The 18,140-nt window shown below is 39.6% G+C and overlaps 2 protein-coding genes across 3 annotated transcripts; one reads left to right on the forward strand and one right to left on the reverse strand.

Annotated features, from left to right (window-relative positions):
• Positions 1–514: 514 nt before the first annotated feature.
• Positions 515–9,328, reverse strand: tmco3 (transmembrane and coiled-coil domains 3). The gene is made up of 14 exons (XM_055206306.2): positions 9,025–9,328; positions 8,233–8,358; positions 5,277–5,699; positions 5,007–5,186; positions 4,244–4,438; positions 3,880–4,008; positions 3,713–3,805; positions 3,219–3,408; positions 2,809–2,926; positions 2,494–2,689; positions 2,179–2,329; positions 1,985–2,064; positions 1,742–1,891; positions 515–1,537 (listed from the first exon to the last, which is right to left on the reverse strand). The coding sequence occupies exons 3-14, from the start codon at positions 5,691–5,693 to the stop codon at positions 1,424–1,426; spliced, it is 2,013 nt and encodes a 670-aa protein (XP_055062281.1). The 5' UTR covers positions 5,694–5,699; positions 8,233–8,358; positions 9,025–9,328; the 3' UTR covers positions 515–1,423.
• Positions 9,329–10,341: 1,013 nt separating this feature from the next.
• adprhl1 (ADP-ribosylhydrolase like 1) lies at positions 10,342–17,566 on the forward strand. Of its 2 annotated transcripts, XM_073866317.1 has the most exons (8): positions 10,342–10,783; positions 12,352–12,516; positions 12,592–12,717; positions 12,799–12,939; positions 13,017–13,141; positions 13,239–13,371; positions 14,853–15,006; positions 15,663–17,566. In XM_073866317.1, exons 1-8 carry the CDS (start codon positions 10,570–10,572, stop codon positions 17,407–17,409), a joined length of 2,805 nt encoding a protein of 934 aa, XP_073722418.1. In that variant the 5' UTR covers positions 10,342–10,569; the 3' UTR covers positions 17,410–17,566. The 2 variants fall into 2 exon arrangements, with proteins under 2 accessions (XP_073722418.1, XP_073722419.1); XM_073866318.1 differs by lacking the exon at positions 15,663–17,566 and having other exon boundaries at positions 10,357–10,783; positions 14,853–15,602.
• Positions 17,567–18,140: the final 574 nt, after the last annotated feature.

Raw genomic sequence — 18,140 nt, forward strand, 5'->3', positions numbered from 1 at the left:
CCACTAAATTAAACATACTAACGTCACTTAGCTCTTAAAAGTGTGAGGGGACTACATTTTAACATATTTTTTACACGAGGAGCAATAATTGTAGAATTGGTGGTAAACATGAAGAAACGATGTAGATTATTTTAATCCATTCAAACGAGTCTTTATAAACGATTCATTTACGATCAGAATCACTCCGTCTAAACTTTACACAGGGTAATTTGTGCTATATTTGTAATGCAAATACTTAATGCGTGTGATGTATAAGTGAGATTTATTACATTATTGACTATTTAATTTAAACATCCTACAGTACTTATAGCCCCTTTCTGGACTACATACTGTATTATTGGGGACATGGCCAAAATAAAAGAGAGAGTATGTGGCCAAATATAAACTGACCTCACTGACAGACATTAAAGTCAATCAATATAGATTTTGATAGGTAATGGCTATAGATATAATATAGTATGTACTGCATCTTACAATGTAGCAAATCATTAAGAAAAAAACATCATCAAAACCCTTAAGTTCCAGAAGACAAGTTTAATTTCTGATCACCATTTAAAACAAACAATCCAGAGAAATGATTCACAGTTACATGAAACTTTTCTAGTTACATTTAGAAAAAGAAATCTGAGACATGTTTACAGTACACTACTGATTTACAATATCATTATTTGGTTTCAAGGCACATATTAAACAAATAAATAACATTTGGTCATATATTACTATAACATGTATAGGACAAACATTATTAAGTTTTTTTCTGTGTGCTGTGCTCTTCGTTTTATTATTCAGAAATATTTTCATAGATTGAACTTCTCATCAATATGATGAATAAAAGTTAGAGATGATTGAAATCAATTACCCGACTGGGTTTGGACTCGAACATCTCCTGTCTATCAGGAGACCAAAACCGGTCTGTGCTTCTGTTCAATAGGAAAGAGAGAGTAAGGATGTGCTCACATTATCCCAACCAAACCTGTTTGACCTCCAAAGCCTGGTTAGTTTGACTAGTGTGATCGCTTTGTACCGTGCCCGGGTGAGGTTTGGTTAATTGCGCGACCACTCACCTTCATCTGTCTCCATAAAAACGTTCTGATGCGCGCAACAATGTAACGTGAATGTCTGAGCTGCACACGCGACAGATCAACTTAGCAATATGATGGCATGTGAGAGGGCTGTGCACCAAATGACTTCAAATATAAAACACAGACTTAACATTACGATGAGCTCCAGGGTTAAAAGAGCGCTTAAATTCCTGTTTTCTTCAAAACAATCGCATCCTAATGACGAAAGCGTACCCGGGCTCGGATCGGTCAAAGTACACTGTGAGTGCATCTGTGGGAGAAGGGAGGGGGACTATCGAGCTTGTGCACGGTTTGGTTTGGTATAATGTGAGTGCACCCTAAAGACCACTGGTACTGAAAGGTCATTGGTCAGGTTTTCTTTCTGTGCGAGGAATGCACTTATGTGTGGCCGCTCTCCATAAGACAGGTGCGAGGAGAAGACTTAATGTGGTGACACTGAGAACCAACAGGTAAACCTGCATGAAGAGGAAGAGAAGATGATGATTGGCTGATGCTCTGAACTGCTTCAACTATAGCTGTGTTTACACTGCACCTAATTCAGATTCTGATCTGTAGTGTCGAGTGTCTGCACAGCTGGAAGTGATGTAAACACACTCGCTGTCTCTCATACAAGAATCAGACTTTTTTTTTTTTTTAACTAACACAGTAAGTTTACTGACCTCTCGAGAGATGATACCGGCCCGTCGGGCTCGACTGCCCAGAACGAAGGAAAACTCGCTGACCTGCGCCAGTCCAGCAGACACTACCCAGCGTATGTGTCGTGAACCCGGAGGAAGAATGCTGGACAGAACCAGCACGGCCATTATGAACTGAAAGACGAGTTAGGATGACCCGTTAGTTAGATTTTACATGAAACTTCATTCTGAAAGTAAATCAATATGATTGAAATTAAACTGAATTACCTTCATAATAACCACAGAGAAGGTGAGGACTAACAGGATGGTTAACTCATACAGGACGAAGGTCGGGAAAACATGGAGTCCTACAAACAACAACATTCATGAGGATCTTAACCACATTTACATGTACAATAACTTGGATATAGTTTTGAATGAACTTGTTCCCCTGATTCACAGCCATAAAATGATCCACTCACCAATAGATGCAAAGAAGATGATGGATAGAAAATCTCTGATTGGTTCTGCGCAGCTCATGACCTCAGCAGTGACCATGTGACCTTGTGAAGAGAGAAGTGTACCTGCCAGAAAGCAGCCCAGCTCCATGGACACATCCATCAAATCTGTCACCTGCATATTTAATATCAATTATTAGGCATTTAACAGACTTATGAAACGATATCAATAATGGTCTTATAAAATATCAAGCTAAATTTTCTCATGAAACGTGAATAGATGAACATCGTCACTTTCAGATTCTCCATCAATAAAACAGCGAGAGACGTCGATCTTACGGTCAACATCAGGAAGACAAATGCGGTGGTGCCCAGCACCAGGATCTCCTTGTTCCCTTTACTCGCTGCATGTAGCTTTCTATAGAACGGACCGACCAGATGAGACTTCAGCAGCCAACACAACAGCAGCACGGCCGCTAGTGACGTCACCACCCGAGCCAAAAGAACCAGAACGTGCAGAACGCCTATCAGAACACTGCAGCACACATGAGGACAAAATCAAACAACAACATGTCAGCTGACCTACACATTATCTTATCTATGGCAATAAAACCTCTCTCGTTTATCTATGCAGGTAAGACGTCTCAAACACACCTGTCCATGTCTTCACTGTCTCCTTGAATGAGTGTGGGCATGACAGCTATAAACAACCCCAGCTGAACATCCTGCATGACCAGCATGCCCAGTAAGACGCTGCTGTAATCCAGCTCACCTGTAAACGCACACAGGAGACGTCACCTGTACAGATCTCAGAAGTATAGTTCTGTTTTTTTTTTACATATGCGAGTGTCTGCATAAAGTGCATGTGATGCAAATTTTATCATAAGAATAGTATGCACGCACTGTACACATACTTTGTACGCGTAGGTCATGCAAGGAGATGCATTGGATTTTGTGACAATGTCTGTCTTACACGTATGAGTCAAATAAACTATGTTTTGCAAGGCAATTGTGCACATACTCTTGAGTACACGTAAAAAAGCAAACTATAGTCCAGTCTTTACCCTCCTTTGATTCTCCTCTGGATCCTCCGGCGAGAAAGCGAGACACCAGCGGTGTGCTGGACAGAGACAGACAGCTGGAGATGAAGACGGTCTGTGAAGGGGGAAGCGTGAGAAGATGACCCCACAGGAGCCCAGCAAACACCATCAGAAGAGTCAAATATCCTGAACCCTGAACAGAGATCTTCCAAACCTGAACGAGACAAACACACATCGGTGTTTTACTCAAAGATGGTCAGATGGCACTAACTTAGTTTGATCAAATATCATACAACAACTAGTAAATAAGTGCTGTTGTTTGGATTCATTTTAATGATGGATGAATGTGCAGCCAATTCACTGACGGCATGTTCATATAACAACTGTTGTTCATTGTTCAAGTGAAGAAATAAAGTCTTATGCATCTAAGATGGCATAAGGATTATCAAGAACTGTTCAACTGCAACTACTCCTTTAATAACAACAACAACAATTCACAGATCTTTGCTTTCATTTACCTTGTGGAGTCGTTCGGGGGAAAAGTCCAGACCAACCATAAAAAGAGTGAAAAACACACCCAGCTCTCCTAACGTCTCCACCTGAACCACTGACTGCAGGAGAAACAGCACACACGTGAATCAGTCAACATCCAGCAGATGTGATGAAATAAATCTGATTTACTCACTTTAATGCTGTTGAGTCCAGACGGCCCGAGCAGAACGCCACAGATAATATAACCGAACATGGGCGGCAGACCCATCATTGTGCAGAACCATCCACACGGCAAAGACAACATGACCACGAACACCAGATCCTGTGGAACCAAACACACTTATTATTAGTAGAGGTAAACATTACTAGTATGATGTTAAAATAGTGTTTGTTAGTAGGTTCATTTGCTGAAGAATGTTTGCACCAGTCCAAGACAGTAACATCGCTTGAGATGGGGTGCACATTTGCTAAATCAAAGATGACATTATAAACCGAAATCATTTAAATATTAAAAGAGAATCTGTGTTTTGATTGGTCAGGTGTGCTCAGGTGCTGACCTTGATGAAGTGATGGTCAGCGTGTGGAATGGTGGAGTCACGAGGTTTGGTCAGCACATACTGGTTATTCTGAGAGTCTATCAGCATGCTGAGTCCCAGATTGCCTTTTGCCGCCTGTCTGGACACGTTCTTCCTCTTATTGTCGTCTTCATCTTCCTCCACTCTCAGAACGGCCTCCACGTTCACACCCTTCATCTGAACAGAGACATGAGGTGTTTGTGATATCACACAGTGTTTTATTATCTGCAAGGCCAATATTGTAAGTCTGGATGTTTAGAAAAGTAAAAGCACACATTTGCTAAACAAACGAGCCACATGGTGAACATGTCACAATTACCAGGGTTCCCACTCACATTCCCTGACTTTCACTGACTAAAAGCTGACTTTGCATGACCTATATCCGGGATGCCGTCTGGATAATATAGTGTACACCGTGAGTTTATAAAAATGTAGCTTAAATGCATGGAATGAATAAACAGTGCCAATAAACAGCTGTTTAAATTGTAGTTAGTGGAGGCTTGGACCCGGAAATGGTATTCCTTACATCACAAGTTGAAAAATGGAAACTAAAATTGAAAGCAACAAACAAAAAAGACCTTTTAAAATTCCATGACATTCCAGAAATTTCATGACCCGTGGGGAATCCTGACTTACTAACGATGAAAGATAATGATATTTAAGATGTAAAGCTCTTAAATTCTCCGTCAGATCAGAATGACATGCGTGTCTGTATTTAAAGACCTGTAACTACATCAGCTGTCACCTGTTTATTATTGTCGAAGGCGTGGTCTTCAATCTCCTCCTCTAGACGGTCCGCAGCCTTCCGAACGTCCTCCATGATCTCATCCAGTATGGAGAGAGTTTTATTAATGTCCCGCGCCTCCCTCAGCACCTCCTGCTGATGTTTCTCAGCTGCGACCAGCTCCATATACTCCTGCTCCTCCTGCACACGTGTGATCATGTTAAACTATCACATATACAGCTCGTGTTGTGCTTCATACAGTAATGACGTACACGTAAAGGTTTCACTCACTTTGATGGCAGCTTCTCTGAGGGCTTCGAGTCTCTGCCTGCTGCTTTCCTTCATGTTGACCACATCTCTGAGGTTTCCCTTCAACACCCTCTGAAGTCCATCCACAGCCTGGAAGAGAGAGCGCTCGCTCTCGTTCAGCTCCCTCTGAAAGACCTCCAGCGTGTGCACGCGAAAAAGCTTCTCCACACCCGACAGCACTTTGTCCCGCTCCACCGCAGCCGCGGCTAAACCCAGCTTCCGTACGGCCGAGCTCTTCTGCCGCAGGAGGGTGGAGAGCCATCGGCAGTTCTCCGTCACCCACTGGTGTCCATTGATCTTGTTGATCTTGACCGCGGGCGGGCCGCGCTGAGCTACATGCTGCTTCGGCTGGAGCGCCCCCACCAGGCCAAAACACATCAGAGCACACAGGCCTCGCATCCGACCCTTTAGATTCACAGACACACAGATGATGGTTTCAGTCAACGGATTGAGTATTCACATGGACTCCAGACATAAACTTTAGCAGTACTTATCACATGGATGTTTTTAAAGGACAAGTTCGGTATTTTACACTTAAATTTCGGGTGTTTGTTCTATCACCTCCCACCTCTACAATGGGTTTAATGGTGCATTGGAACAATCCTTCCTAAAATGCATTAAACTTTCGTTTACAAAGACATGAAACTCAGCGAGTGGTCAGGGGTGTTCACTTATATGCTCACACAAAAATCGCTGCAAATTACGCATTCCAACTCCATTGACTTGTATTAGATGTGCTGTGAGGTACGGTATTACTCCGCGCCGGGAACTTTGTTTCTATTCTTGCAATTGGCAAAGGTGGATTAGCGCCACCACCTGGGCTGGAGTGTCTGTTATTCAAGCTCTCAGCGGAAGAATATACGGGTTTGAGGCATTTGGAAAAATAGGTCCACAAGTTAACAACGAATGCTAAAACATCTGTTGGAAAGCATCTTTTGCACAATTTTTGTGTGAGCATATCAGTGAACACCCCTGACCACTCGCTGAGTTTCACGTCTTTGTAAACGAAAGATTAATGCATTTTAGGAAATATTGTTCCAGTGCATCTATAAACCCATTGTAGAGGTGGGAGGTGATAGAAAAAACACCCGGAAATTCTCGGGATAGCATCATATGTCCAAATTTCAGTCAAAACCGTTCTATTTCATCATAAACAATCTGAAAACAGGGCTTTAAAGGAATAGTCCACTCATTTTCAATATTAAAATATGTTATTACCTTAACTAAGAATAGTTGATACATCCCTCTATCATCTGTGTGCGTGCATGTAAGCGCTGGAGCGCGCTGCGACGCTTCGATAGCATTTAGCTTAGCCCCATTCCTTCAATTGTACCATTTAGAGATAAAGTTAGAAGTGACCAAACACATCAACGCTTCTCCTTTTCAAGACGAGCAGCCACACGAGCAAGCTCGGTGGTACAAAACAAAACGTAGCACCCCTCCAAGCGGATTCAAAAGAGGAACCATACCCTATGGTGTAACAGCACTTTTGGGAGTACTTCGACTCGGCGCAGTAACACCCTCCCTCTCCCATTATGAGAGTGAGAAGGGGAGCAGACTTTTCAGGCGAGTCGAAGTACTCCCAAAAGTGCCACCACGCCACAAAATATAGTTCCTCTTTAAAATCCGCTTAGAAAAGCGCTACGTTTTATTTTGTACCACCAAACTTGCTCGTATAACTACTCGTCTTAAATAGGAAAAACGTTGATGTGTTTGGTCACTTCTAACTTTATCTCTAAATGGTACAATTGAAGGAATGGGGCTAAGCTAAACGCTATCGAAGCGTCGCAGCGCGCTCCAGCGCTTACATGCACGCACACAGATGATAGAGGGATGTATCAACTATTCTTAGTTAAGGTAATAACATATTTTAATATTGAAAATGAGTAGACTATTCCTTTAAGTGTAAAATACCGAACTTGTCCTTTTAAGTACGACAACACAAACACAAACGTAGCACTCGTAGAAAGAAGATCAATATACATTACAGAGAAAAGATGTTAGCCTTGTTTATACTTGATGCATCTGCATGAGCGCGTGGCAAAATGACATTAAGCGGAGTGAGTGAATTTTTATCAATCCATGCAAAACACTGTATACCATTATCTGACATTCTTAAAGAAAAGTATGGAAACTTTGCCATTTAAAATATTAATTATTTTACCCTAACCCTAATTCTCCTAAATGTCTTTATGAAACATTATCATTTTTAAATGTTTTTACTAATCAAACAATAAAGAAATATCAAGATTTGTATTTTTTTGCTCATCTAGTGGTTCATTCAATACAAATATCAGCCGATAATTCTGATCATATGTAAAGAATTTGGGTTTTAAATGGCAAGTTTTCAAGTGTGAGATGAATCGTATTTGCATTGTTTTGCATAGATTGATCAAAGAGATTCGTCACAGGCTTGCTTGCTCGGACAGAATCCCCTCGAGGTAGGTCATTTTCGGACGTGGAGCCCCGTGCGCGTGCACACCTCTACGGGAAATGGGGTCTTGCATGACCGCCCACTCTGCGTTGACGTCATTTTTGCTGAGCATATCAACGCGCATCGATTATAAACAAGGCTTTAGCCCTAGTGTAAGTGCACCCTAATACTTCACATACAGCAAATGTTCCACATCTACACTGCAGTTACTTTACACATTAATGTAGATAGCTCAACTATGTACATATCACATAACATAACCCCTACTTGTATACTTTATAACATGTTTATTTTTATGTTATACTTTATACACTTATTTTACTTCTAGTGAGGATAGCAAAGAAAGAATTTCATTGTGCAATAAAAACACATCTTGTGCACATGACAATAACACTTTGACACTTTAGTATGAAGGACACTTTAGTGTGAAAAATCTTAATAAATACAATTATTCTTGAAAACATTCTCACTCCATAAATGCATAAACGTAAATAAATGACTTACCAAATATATGATTGCTATAATTGTTGTGAATGTGTGGCACTCGTTTAACCGCACAGGTGACAGAATGACCTCATGCAGGTGTGTCAACGTAACGTACACACATACCTGCACTGTCACACCTACATCCTGCAACACAACACACACAACACACACAACACAACACAGGTATAAAAAAGACAACGAATGTAAACTTAAATGTTTCTCATTAAAAGAATAACACAGATCTGAGATTGTATCAGGTTTATATGAAATAAATGACAAAAAAATATATAGCATTGTTTATGTTTCTGCAAATGTTATAAAATCTGTTGTGTTTTATGAATGACACATACTGTACATCAGTATTATTATTTCATCCTTTTGTAGATGAGGGTGGGAACTTTATTTAAATAATTGTATCATTTAAACAGGGTGTAACACACATTGATTGAAACTTTTCTCAAGTAATTTCTCGTAAAATGTGATGCAAGACAAACAACATTTTTCTTGAACTTTACGTCATTTTCCATTAGAAACACGCGGCCAGCTGTGATGCTTTATAATCATCAGTAACATCTATCACATCATTTCTGTAAATCACTACATCATTAAATATATGATGTTGATATAAGTTATATACAAGCAGCAAGATACAGATACAGTCAGAATGTCCATCAGTCACGTTAACGTTATACTTCATTCATGATTGAACACGGTTTCACGCATTGTCATGGAATTACAATGATCAAGAAGACTGTGCACATTTCATTATATAAGCGCTAATATAAAGAGAAAGCAAACACTAACTCATACCTGGTTAACACGATGCAGTTGACTGGTTAAACTGGTCGGTCAGAGGAAACAATTGCGCTCTTGTGACGCCACGTTGCGCGAAGCAGCGCAGCGCGCGCACACGAAGGCGCCGTAGCTGCTCGTGCTCGCTCTCGTGTCATAAAGTCCAGTCAGATATTAATGGGTACACGCGCACTACATGACGTAACTTTACCGGGAGGTTACTACATATTAACAAAATTACAGTGATTTTTCCCAAGTTGTTTTTTTTTCTCAAACCAGATCAGCGTTTACTTCCGAAACAAATCTGACACGACTGCATTATGGGATATGTAGTCTCAGGTCGCCGGGTATAGAGTCTATACACCTGTGTTGCGCGCCGTCAGACTAGTTCAGCAACTTCTAATTTATACAAACTTATATTTAACACTTACGGTCCTAAAAATATATATATCAAAAACAGCATTTCTCAGACGGCTCTGATGTCAGGAGCCTGCCGCGCATGCGCCTTAAGGGATGATAGTATGGTAGGTGATGTAAGCCAAAATTAACACAAGAAATAAACTGCATTAAAAAAAAAAATAATAGGAAAAAGGGCTATCACCTGAACAGGATAAGATGAAGAGGTCAAATGTAGTGCAAATCCTAAGTGTCCTTATAGCTTTATTAGTAGAAACTGAAATTAGTAATTATTTCAGTAGAGGACAGGTTTAGAATTAGAGAATTTACATCATCACAAACACATTTGATGCTCATCTCACAAAGCTCACAATATAGTACAATTTTTTTTATATATGCTTTATTCTTTGTTATTAATGAACATTATTAATCTGTGCAAAACACAATGTTTTTTATTATTATTATTTTGGGACAAATCTGTTGTAATTGATTTCTTTTGAGTTTTGTGAAGAAGTAGAATTATAATGATCTAGTTTAAATAAGACACAACATATATTCATGAAAAAAGTCACAGTAATGTGAAAGAGATGAAACTAAAGATGAGATCTGATCCTGAGACAGAAATCCTGCTGTATATTTAAAGCACTTTCTTCAGAAATAAAGATGTGATCAAACTCATTTTTATGTATAAATTGTCAGTATTTGTCTGGTTTGTTTGCTGTTGTTGGTTTTACTCACACAGTGATGACTGTAAGTGTCAGATCTGTGTTACTTGTATATTACATTATGTTTACTAACTAAAGTAAATAACGTGTTTTAATTTCTTTAAAAGACATGAGATACACTGGTGAAGTAGATGAGCATCAGTAATGTTTTTCTGTCTCTCTAAATTGATAATAATACAAAGCTCGTATTCTGACATTCTTACAGTAGTAGTGGTCTTCAACCAGATGACTAAAGCCCTTGTCCCCTGGCTGGTGCCATAGAGATTGCCTTTTTAGGAGACACCTGATCAGGGCTCAGTGCCGCCAAACAAAGAGGTCGTGCTGATAACGTCTGGAGTGAGCTTAGATGGCGAAGCCCCCATGCACAAATACACCATAGAGAAGTAAACAGAGGGCACAGACAGCTGCTACCGAACACTTGAAGAAACTTGACGGATCATTCATGGAGAAGTTTCAGGCTGCGATGGTTCTTGGAGGAGTCGGAGATGCTCTGGGATATCGTAAAGGTCGATGGGAATCGTGCATCTCGGGAGCCCGAATTCAGAAGGAACTCTCTGATCTTGGGGGTCTTGGAGTTTTAAAACTGGATGAAGATCATTGGCCCCTCAGTGATGGAGCTCTAATGCACATGACCACTGCAGAAGCTCTCGTCACCGGTGAGACATTTTATTAAAGTGCTTGTTTAATAAAACATTCATTTGTGGGTGTTTAAAGAAGATCTATGAGCTGTAAATGTTAGCATTAAACCTCTATTAGACATCAGGCTGCATCTTTAAAGCATGTGAGCAGCATATTTATTTGATATCTATAAAGCAATAAAGTCCATTTGGAAGTAGTTTCTAGTTAATTCATCTTTTGGTTATGACAATCTTAATTCTCTCCCTGCTTTTCTCATAAACATGAATGTTAACTTTCCACACATTGCACTTTCAACATTCCAGCATTGGTACCAGAATAGAGCTTTAAGCTGTGCGTCTCACTGTAATCTCTGTCATAAATAACATAAGGCAGTAATCCAGTTTGATCATCTCCACACAAACACACATCTACTTCACTCCTGACCACACAGCCTCCAGGACCATCGGGCTGAAAATAAACCTGCGTTCATCTGATCTCAACTCATACTCAATAGTAGCACTTGGCTTCTGGACGTTTGGCTTCCCGTAGTGGATTCTGTTCAAAGCCGCTGTAGTGCTCATGTGATGACAGCCGCTGGGATTACAACACTTCTTATCTGAATACCAACACCACTGACAAAACCACTAGAAAATAAATCAAACCCGTGAGAGAGAACATCAACTTTGTGATATCTCTGTAAAACTTCACATACATCTTGAAACTATAGCAACCTGTGTAGTACAGTAAATGAAAAGTTAGATCCTGCAGGAGTTAATGGGAAATCCTTACTGCGATAACACCTCATTAGTGAGTTCCCTCCCATCTCGCTCGAATACTTCATTTAATCCATGTGGCCTTCATCTGTTACGGCAACAGACAGATGAGATGTTGGGTGATGGGTTTGTTGTGGTCCCCGAGGACTCTTAATGTCCACAAAATGCCTCACACAAACACGTCTCATCAGACGGCGGCTAATCAGAACTAAACCTGAGACTAAATGCCACGCATATGCAACACCAACAGTGTAAGTTGATAAAACACGGCACACACATATGCATGAAACTTAGCTTGAATAGAGATCATCATCATCAGAAGAAGAAGAGTCAAAGCAGCTGAAGCTTCAGTCTGTGGTCTTTAAAGCTCACATGATTATTATTTAGGTTTTATTCTGTCCACCCCCTACTGAAAAATCCAGCAAAGATCAACATAAGCTGGTAGCTGGTTTAAGATGGCAGTAGCTGGTTAAGCTGGTCCTTCCAGGCTGGCAAAGCTGGTCAAGCTGGTGGGCCAGCTGGTCTTCCAGCATGACCAGCTTAAAAAGTTACCAAAACACAACTAGACCAGCTTGCAATACCAGCTAAAACCAAGCTGGGAGACCAGCTAAAACCAGCTCACCAGCTTATGCTGGTCTTAGCTAGATTTTTTAGTAGGGCCTTCACTTTAAGGATCATTTCTGTGTCTATCACACAGTAATCCGATGAGCTTTTCTGCACTGATTTTTGGGGAATGTTTGTACATAATTACTTCAATAAGTTATAATGAATGATTTAATGTGTAATGTAGAATCTGGAGATGTTTGTGTAAGGTCTGATGTGATGTTGGTCAGATTACTGGTGTCTGGAGGATCTCTATAGGGAACTGGTTCGACTCTATGTGGAGGCCATGATCTGTCTACAGGGTCGAGCTCCAGATCCCAATACTGTTGAAGGATGTGTCAACCTCAAACCAAACAACTTTCTGTTGGCCTGGCATACACCATTCAATGAGAAAGGTACAGATTCATATGTCATATACTGTCAACTCAGCCTAAGTATTTCTTATTAAGTGAGTTGATATTGACTCTTAGGTTCTGGTAATGGAGCTGCGTCTAAAGCCATGTGTGTAGGAATGCGTTACTGGCAGCCCGAGAGATTAGATAATCTGATCGAAGTGAGCATTGAAGCGGGCCGAATGACCCACAATCACCCTATAGGTACAGGACAACACATCAGTTAAATATATCTACAACAAATCCATCAGACTTACATCTGTGTGCATGTCTGTATGTGTGTAGGGTTCTTGGGTTCTCTGTGTACGGCTCTCTTTGCATCATATGCTGTACAGGGTAAGCCGCTGGTGAAGTGGGCTTGTGATCTCATGACCGTGATACCCAAAGCAGAAGAATACTGCAGGAAAACCATCCGTCATATGGCAGGTGAATGTCTGTAAATATTCATAGATTTGAGATTATAAGACAAAACATATTGACTCGTTCTTATTTCTGCTGCGTAGAATATCAAGAGACGTGGTTTTACTTTGAGGCTAAGTGGCAGTTTTATCTTGAAGAGCGAGGTCTGGAAGACTCTCAAAGTAAACCTGTGTTTCCTGAACACTATGATGCTGAAGAGACAGATAAGGTCAAATATACACAAACATATGTCTATAAAATGATTCAGATTCAATATCATCGCTTGTTTTGGTTCATCTGTGCATACACACTGTTTTCCTCTTCAGATGTATAAGCGGTGGAGTTCAGAAGGTTGTCCAGGACGCAGAGGTCACGATGCACCCATGATCGCGTACGATGCTCTACTGGCTTCAGGATCAAACTGGGAAGAGTTATGTAAACGGGCCATGTTACACGGAGGTGAAAAACTCTCTCTTATCTACATTTATTTATTATTAACATGACTGAATCTGTCTTACACCTGTTGTTGTTTTGAAGATCATGATCATGACTAGTAAAAGATTGGTTAGGGATCATTCTAGTACTAAATATACAGTAGTGAAGTAAAACTAAAAGAATCAGATGGAATGCCAGTTTTACAGATATTGTTGACAATCAGTGAGTACTCTCATCTACAAAAATGTTTTTAGTTTATGTAAAGAAATTCAAAATTATTAAATAATTTAAGAGCTGGGATTTTCACAGTGATGAATGTGAGGCTGATAAATGTGATGATGTTGGTGATGATGATGTTGGGGATGATGATGTTGGTGATGATGATGCTGATGTTGTTGGTGATGATGTTGGTGATGATGATGATGTTGGTGATGATGATGCTGATGTTGTTGGTGATGATGTTGGTGATGATGATGTTTGTGTTGATGATGTTTGTGATGATAATGTTGGTGATGATGATGTTGGTGATGATGATGTTTGTGATGATGATGTTTGTGATGATAATGTTGGTGATGATGATGTTGGTGATGAGGATGATGTTGGTGATGATGATGTTGGTGATGATGATATTGATGATGTTGGTGATGATGATGTTTGTGTTGATGATGTTTGTGATGATAATGTTGGTGATGATGATGTTGGTGATGATGATGATATTGATGAGGATGTTGGTGATGATGATATTGGGGATTATATGATGATGTTGGTGATGATGTTGATTTTTGTGGTGATGATGATAATGTTGGTGATGATGTTGGTGATGAGGATGATGTTGGTGATGATAATGTTGGTGATGATGATGTTGGTGATGATGATGTTTGTGATGAGGATGTTGGTGATGAGGATGTTGGCGATGATGATGTTGGTGATGATGTTTATTTTGGTGATGATGATGTTGGTGGTGATGATGATAATGTTGGTGGTGATGATGATAATGTGGGTGTTAATGTTGGTGATGATGATGTTGGTAATGATGATGTTGGTGATGATATTGGTAATGATGATGTTGGTGATAATGATGTTGGTAATGATGTTGTTGGTGATGATGATGTTGGTGATGATGATAATGTTGGTGATGATGATGTTGGTGTGGATAATAATGTTGGTGATGATAATGTTGGTGATGATGATAATGTTGGTGATGATGATGTTGGTGATGATAATGTTGGTGTGGATAATAATGTTGGTGATGATAATGTTGGTGATTTTGTTGTTGTTGTTGTTGATGTTGTTGTTGATGTTGGTGATGATGATGTTGGTGATGATGTTGGTAATGATGATGTTGGTGATGATGTTGGGGTGGATAATAATGTTGGTGATGATAATGTTGGTGATGATGTTGGTGATGATGATGATGTTGGTGATGATAATGTTGGTGGTGGTGATGATGATAATGTTGGTGATGATGATGTTGGTGATGATGTTGGTTATGATGTTACACGGAGGTGAGAGCAGTACGACGGGTCTGATCGCTGGCTGTCTGTATGGTCTGCTTTATGGACTCAGTCAGGTTCCTGCAGGACTGTATCAGACTCTGGACAGAAGAGATAAACTAGAAGATCTGGGTGCTAAATTATACCGAGCCTCATCTACAGAGAAGTAAATCCGTGTGTTTCTTTAACTCTCTGTATTAACATGCTTTCACGTAAGCTCACATTTATAGTTTCCAGATTGTATCTTAAAATAATATATGTGGTGTTTGAAAACATGAGATAAAATAATAAACTGATGTTTTGAAATGAAAAGCTCTCATGTGAGTTTTAACCTTATAATAGACTTTAGATGGTGCTATAACTGAGATTGTTCAGAATTTTAGCTTTTAATTTCTGATGCTGTGGTGGCAGCTAAACAATATGTCTCTTCTTCTGTAGCATCAAAGCAGCTAAAAAAGCAGAAAGTCGGCTCATGTGCTGTGCTATATATGCATATTTCATTATTTAAATATTTAAGATAATATTGGAATCAGCAGCATGACACTAAACTGATCACAGCTTTTGTGAATATAAAAGACTTTAACAAAGATTGTCTATATATCTATTGTTAATTTTTTGCAATTTCTGCTGTCTTATCTAAACCTCACGCTCAAATCCAAACCCTTTCTCTGCACAGCTTAAAACAAATGCACAAAAAAAACCCAAAAGGGATCATTTTATGTTACACACCTGCTTTTATCATGATTAAAAAAGATTAAATATATTCTGTTGAAGATGTTACTTCATTGCAAGCACACAGAACAAAACACTTTTATTTCACAGAGTACAGAGAGATGAACATCAGCAGTCTGTTGTCAATGGCACGCTGGACTACAAATCATTGAAACAACTGATCCTGAATCATTCAACAAATCCAGTGATCCGAGACATCCTGGAGAGTCTCCTGCTTTACCAAACCCAGGAACGTCTAAATCGTCAATCATCAGTGTCCCGGGAGACTTTAGGAACCAGACCTTCTCGTCTTTCCACCTTTAACCTTCTGAGATCAAAGTTTCTGAAGAACATCCCAAAGGCCGCAATCACTCACAGACGTCAGGTGGGTGCTCTGAACATCACAGGACACCGCATAAAAGACACAAAGATACAGAGCATCCATTTACAGCCCACTGGGAAAAGAAAAGGTCTCAGGGTTCGGGAGATGGTGGACAAATTCACTGCAGTAGAGAAGAAGAAAATTCAAAATGCCCTGAGGTCTAGAGTACAGAAGCAGCACACGTGCGATGGGCCTGTGATCTCCAATATCATGAAGAAGTTTGAGAGTCTAGTGAAGGTACAAAGCAAAAATGAGTTGAAATATAAGAAAGAAAACAGTAAAGTTGTGCTCAAATCCTTTCATGCACACAAACTCTTAGAAAACAAAAATGTTCCTGTGAAAGACCGTCGGTCAAAACAAGAACAAATTGATTTTATTTTTCAAGTTTATGATGGTAAAGAATCACAGGCTGCTCAGAGAACAGTTGGGAATGTAGAGAGACAACCTAATTCAGATGAGCAAGAACATGAGGGAAATGTTCAGAGTCAGGAGATGAAGGATCATCTTTGTATTGATAATGTTACTATGAGAAAAGGTCAAGTGGAGGATCTGTCTTCATGTGTTGTGGAGAAATGGTCAGAAGATGAGAGTCAGAATAAAGCTTTAATGATAGAAGATCCTCACGTGGCCACGGTCGTCTCTCTTCCTGAGGTTTGGACTTTAGCAGATTCACTCATCCAGACGGAAGAGTGTCAGCAAAACAAACGCTTGACATCTTCTCAATGCATGAATCCAAACAAAACCCAACTCCTGAAGAACTCTACAATAAATCAATCCAATGCTTTAACCAGAGAGCAAATACAAGCAGCAAATCCAGCGATCTATCCGTCAGAGGTTCTTCATTCACAGAAACATCTTCTGCAATCTTCAGAGAGTTTGAGAAGTGAGCGCTCTCCTCACATCACATCACAGACAACACTGTCTGAAGTCAAACTATCAGCTGATCTTCATGAAGAAGTTCTCACACCTCATCTGAAGCATCTGATGACCTGCAAACTACCATCAGAGCACCACCCAAATCTTACAGTAAACGGAGAAACATCACAAGAAGACCAACATCTCATTAACAACCAAAGTCTCAATTCCACCGTGACTAATCTGAAGAGATCAAATGATGATGATGATCTACTGCTCGGCTCACTTCCACAGAGATACTGTGATCCTGCTCAGGAGGAAGATTCGTTTCTCAAGAACCCAGACAAAAGCTGTGATCCTAACATTATTCAGGATCTCACAGAGAGTAAGAGAGACATTTCTGTCAGTGATATTTCTGCTGAGCTAAAGGTTTCAGATGAGGAATCAAGCGGTCTGAGAAAACTGGATTATCAAACGTCTCCATCAAAGAAAGAAGACAAGACAGATGATTCTTCAAGAAAAGAAAGACCAAAGTATAAAACCATCAATTACTGCCATCCTTCTGTAAAAGTCACTTACATACCCAAAACTATTAGATTCACTGACACATTCAACTTCTAAACTTCAAATGATGAACCCAGGTACAAAGTGGAGTTTTTAAAATGAAAACCACTCAAATCTTTAATGTCATTTGATGAAGTAGCTGATGAACAGGTGTTTCCTTTTCTTAGCTGTTACTATATTGACCAAGCAACATCCAGAACCATTAATATCTTATCTATAACTTATTTTTGTCATAATGATATAGATGATTTAATATTGCAGGAAGAAAAAAAAAACTAAAGATGCTAAAGTACTGAATGCATCACAGGTTGATATTCATTGAATCCCGTGTCATATAAAGCAGTATTTGTATGTAAAAGTTGATTATGTTTAATCTTTTTATCAACTCATTAAACTAGATCAATCTAAAGTAAACTAGTCAAAGGACATTAAAGCTGTAGAGATATTTCACCTTCTTTTTGGGTTTGTTTTTAATGTTCAACACAAATACAGTACATACTCATCAGTTTAACCTCCTCATGGAAATTTGGTCTCTGCTCTGAAAATAATGATGACAAGTCGTCATGGTGACAGTATGGATGGGCGTGTCTGTGGCTAAACCCCGCCCACTGAACTGAAACAGAGACGGATGTTTTAATAATAATCCGGTTTCTGAGGACAATGTCCAGTTTATAAATCATTCACTGTCAGGGCCACAAATGATCTGAACCACACACAAAACTACTACAGCATTACAGTGCTGTAAAAACACATATATATATACTGGACAAAAGTTATATATTATATGC

This window comes from Misgurnus anguillicaudatus, chromosome 3, assembly GCF_027580225.2.
Source record: "Misgurnus anguillicaudatus chromosome 3, ASM2758022v2, whole genome shotgun sequence".
NCBI lineage: Eukaryota > Metazoa > Chordata > Actinopteri > Cypriniformes > Cobitidae > Misgurnus > Misgurnus anguillicaudatus.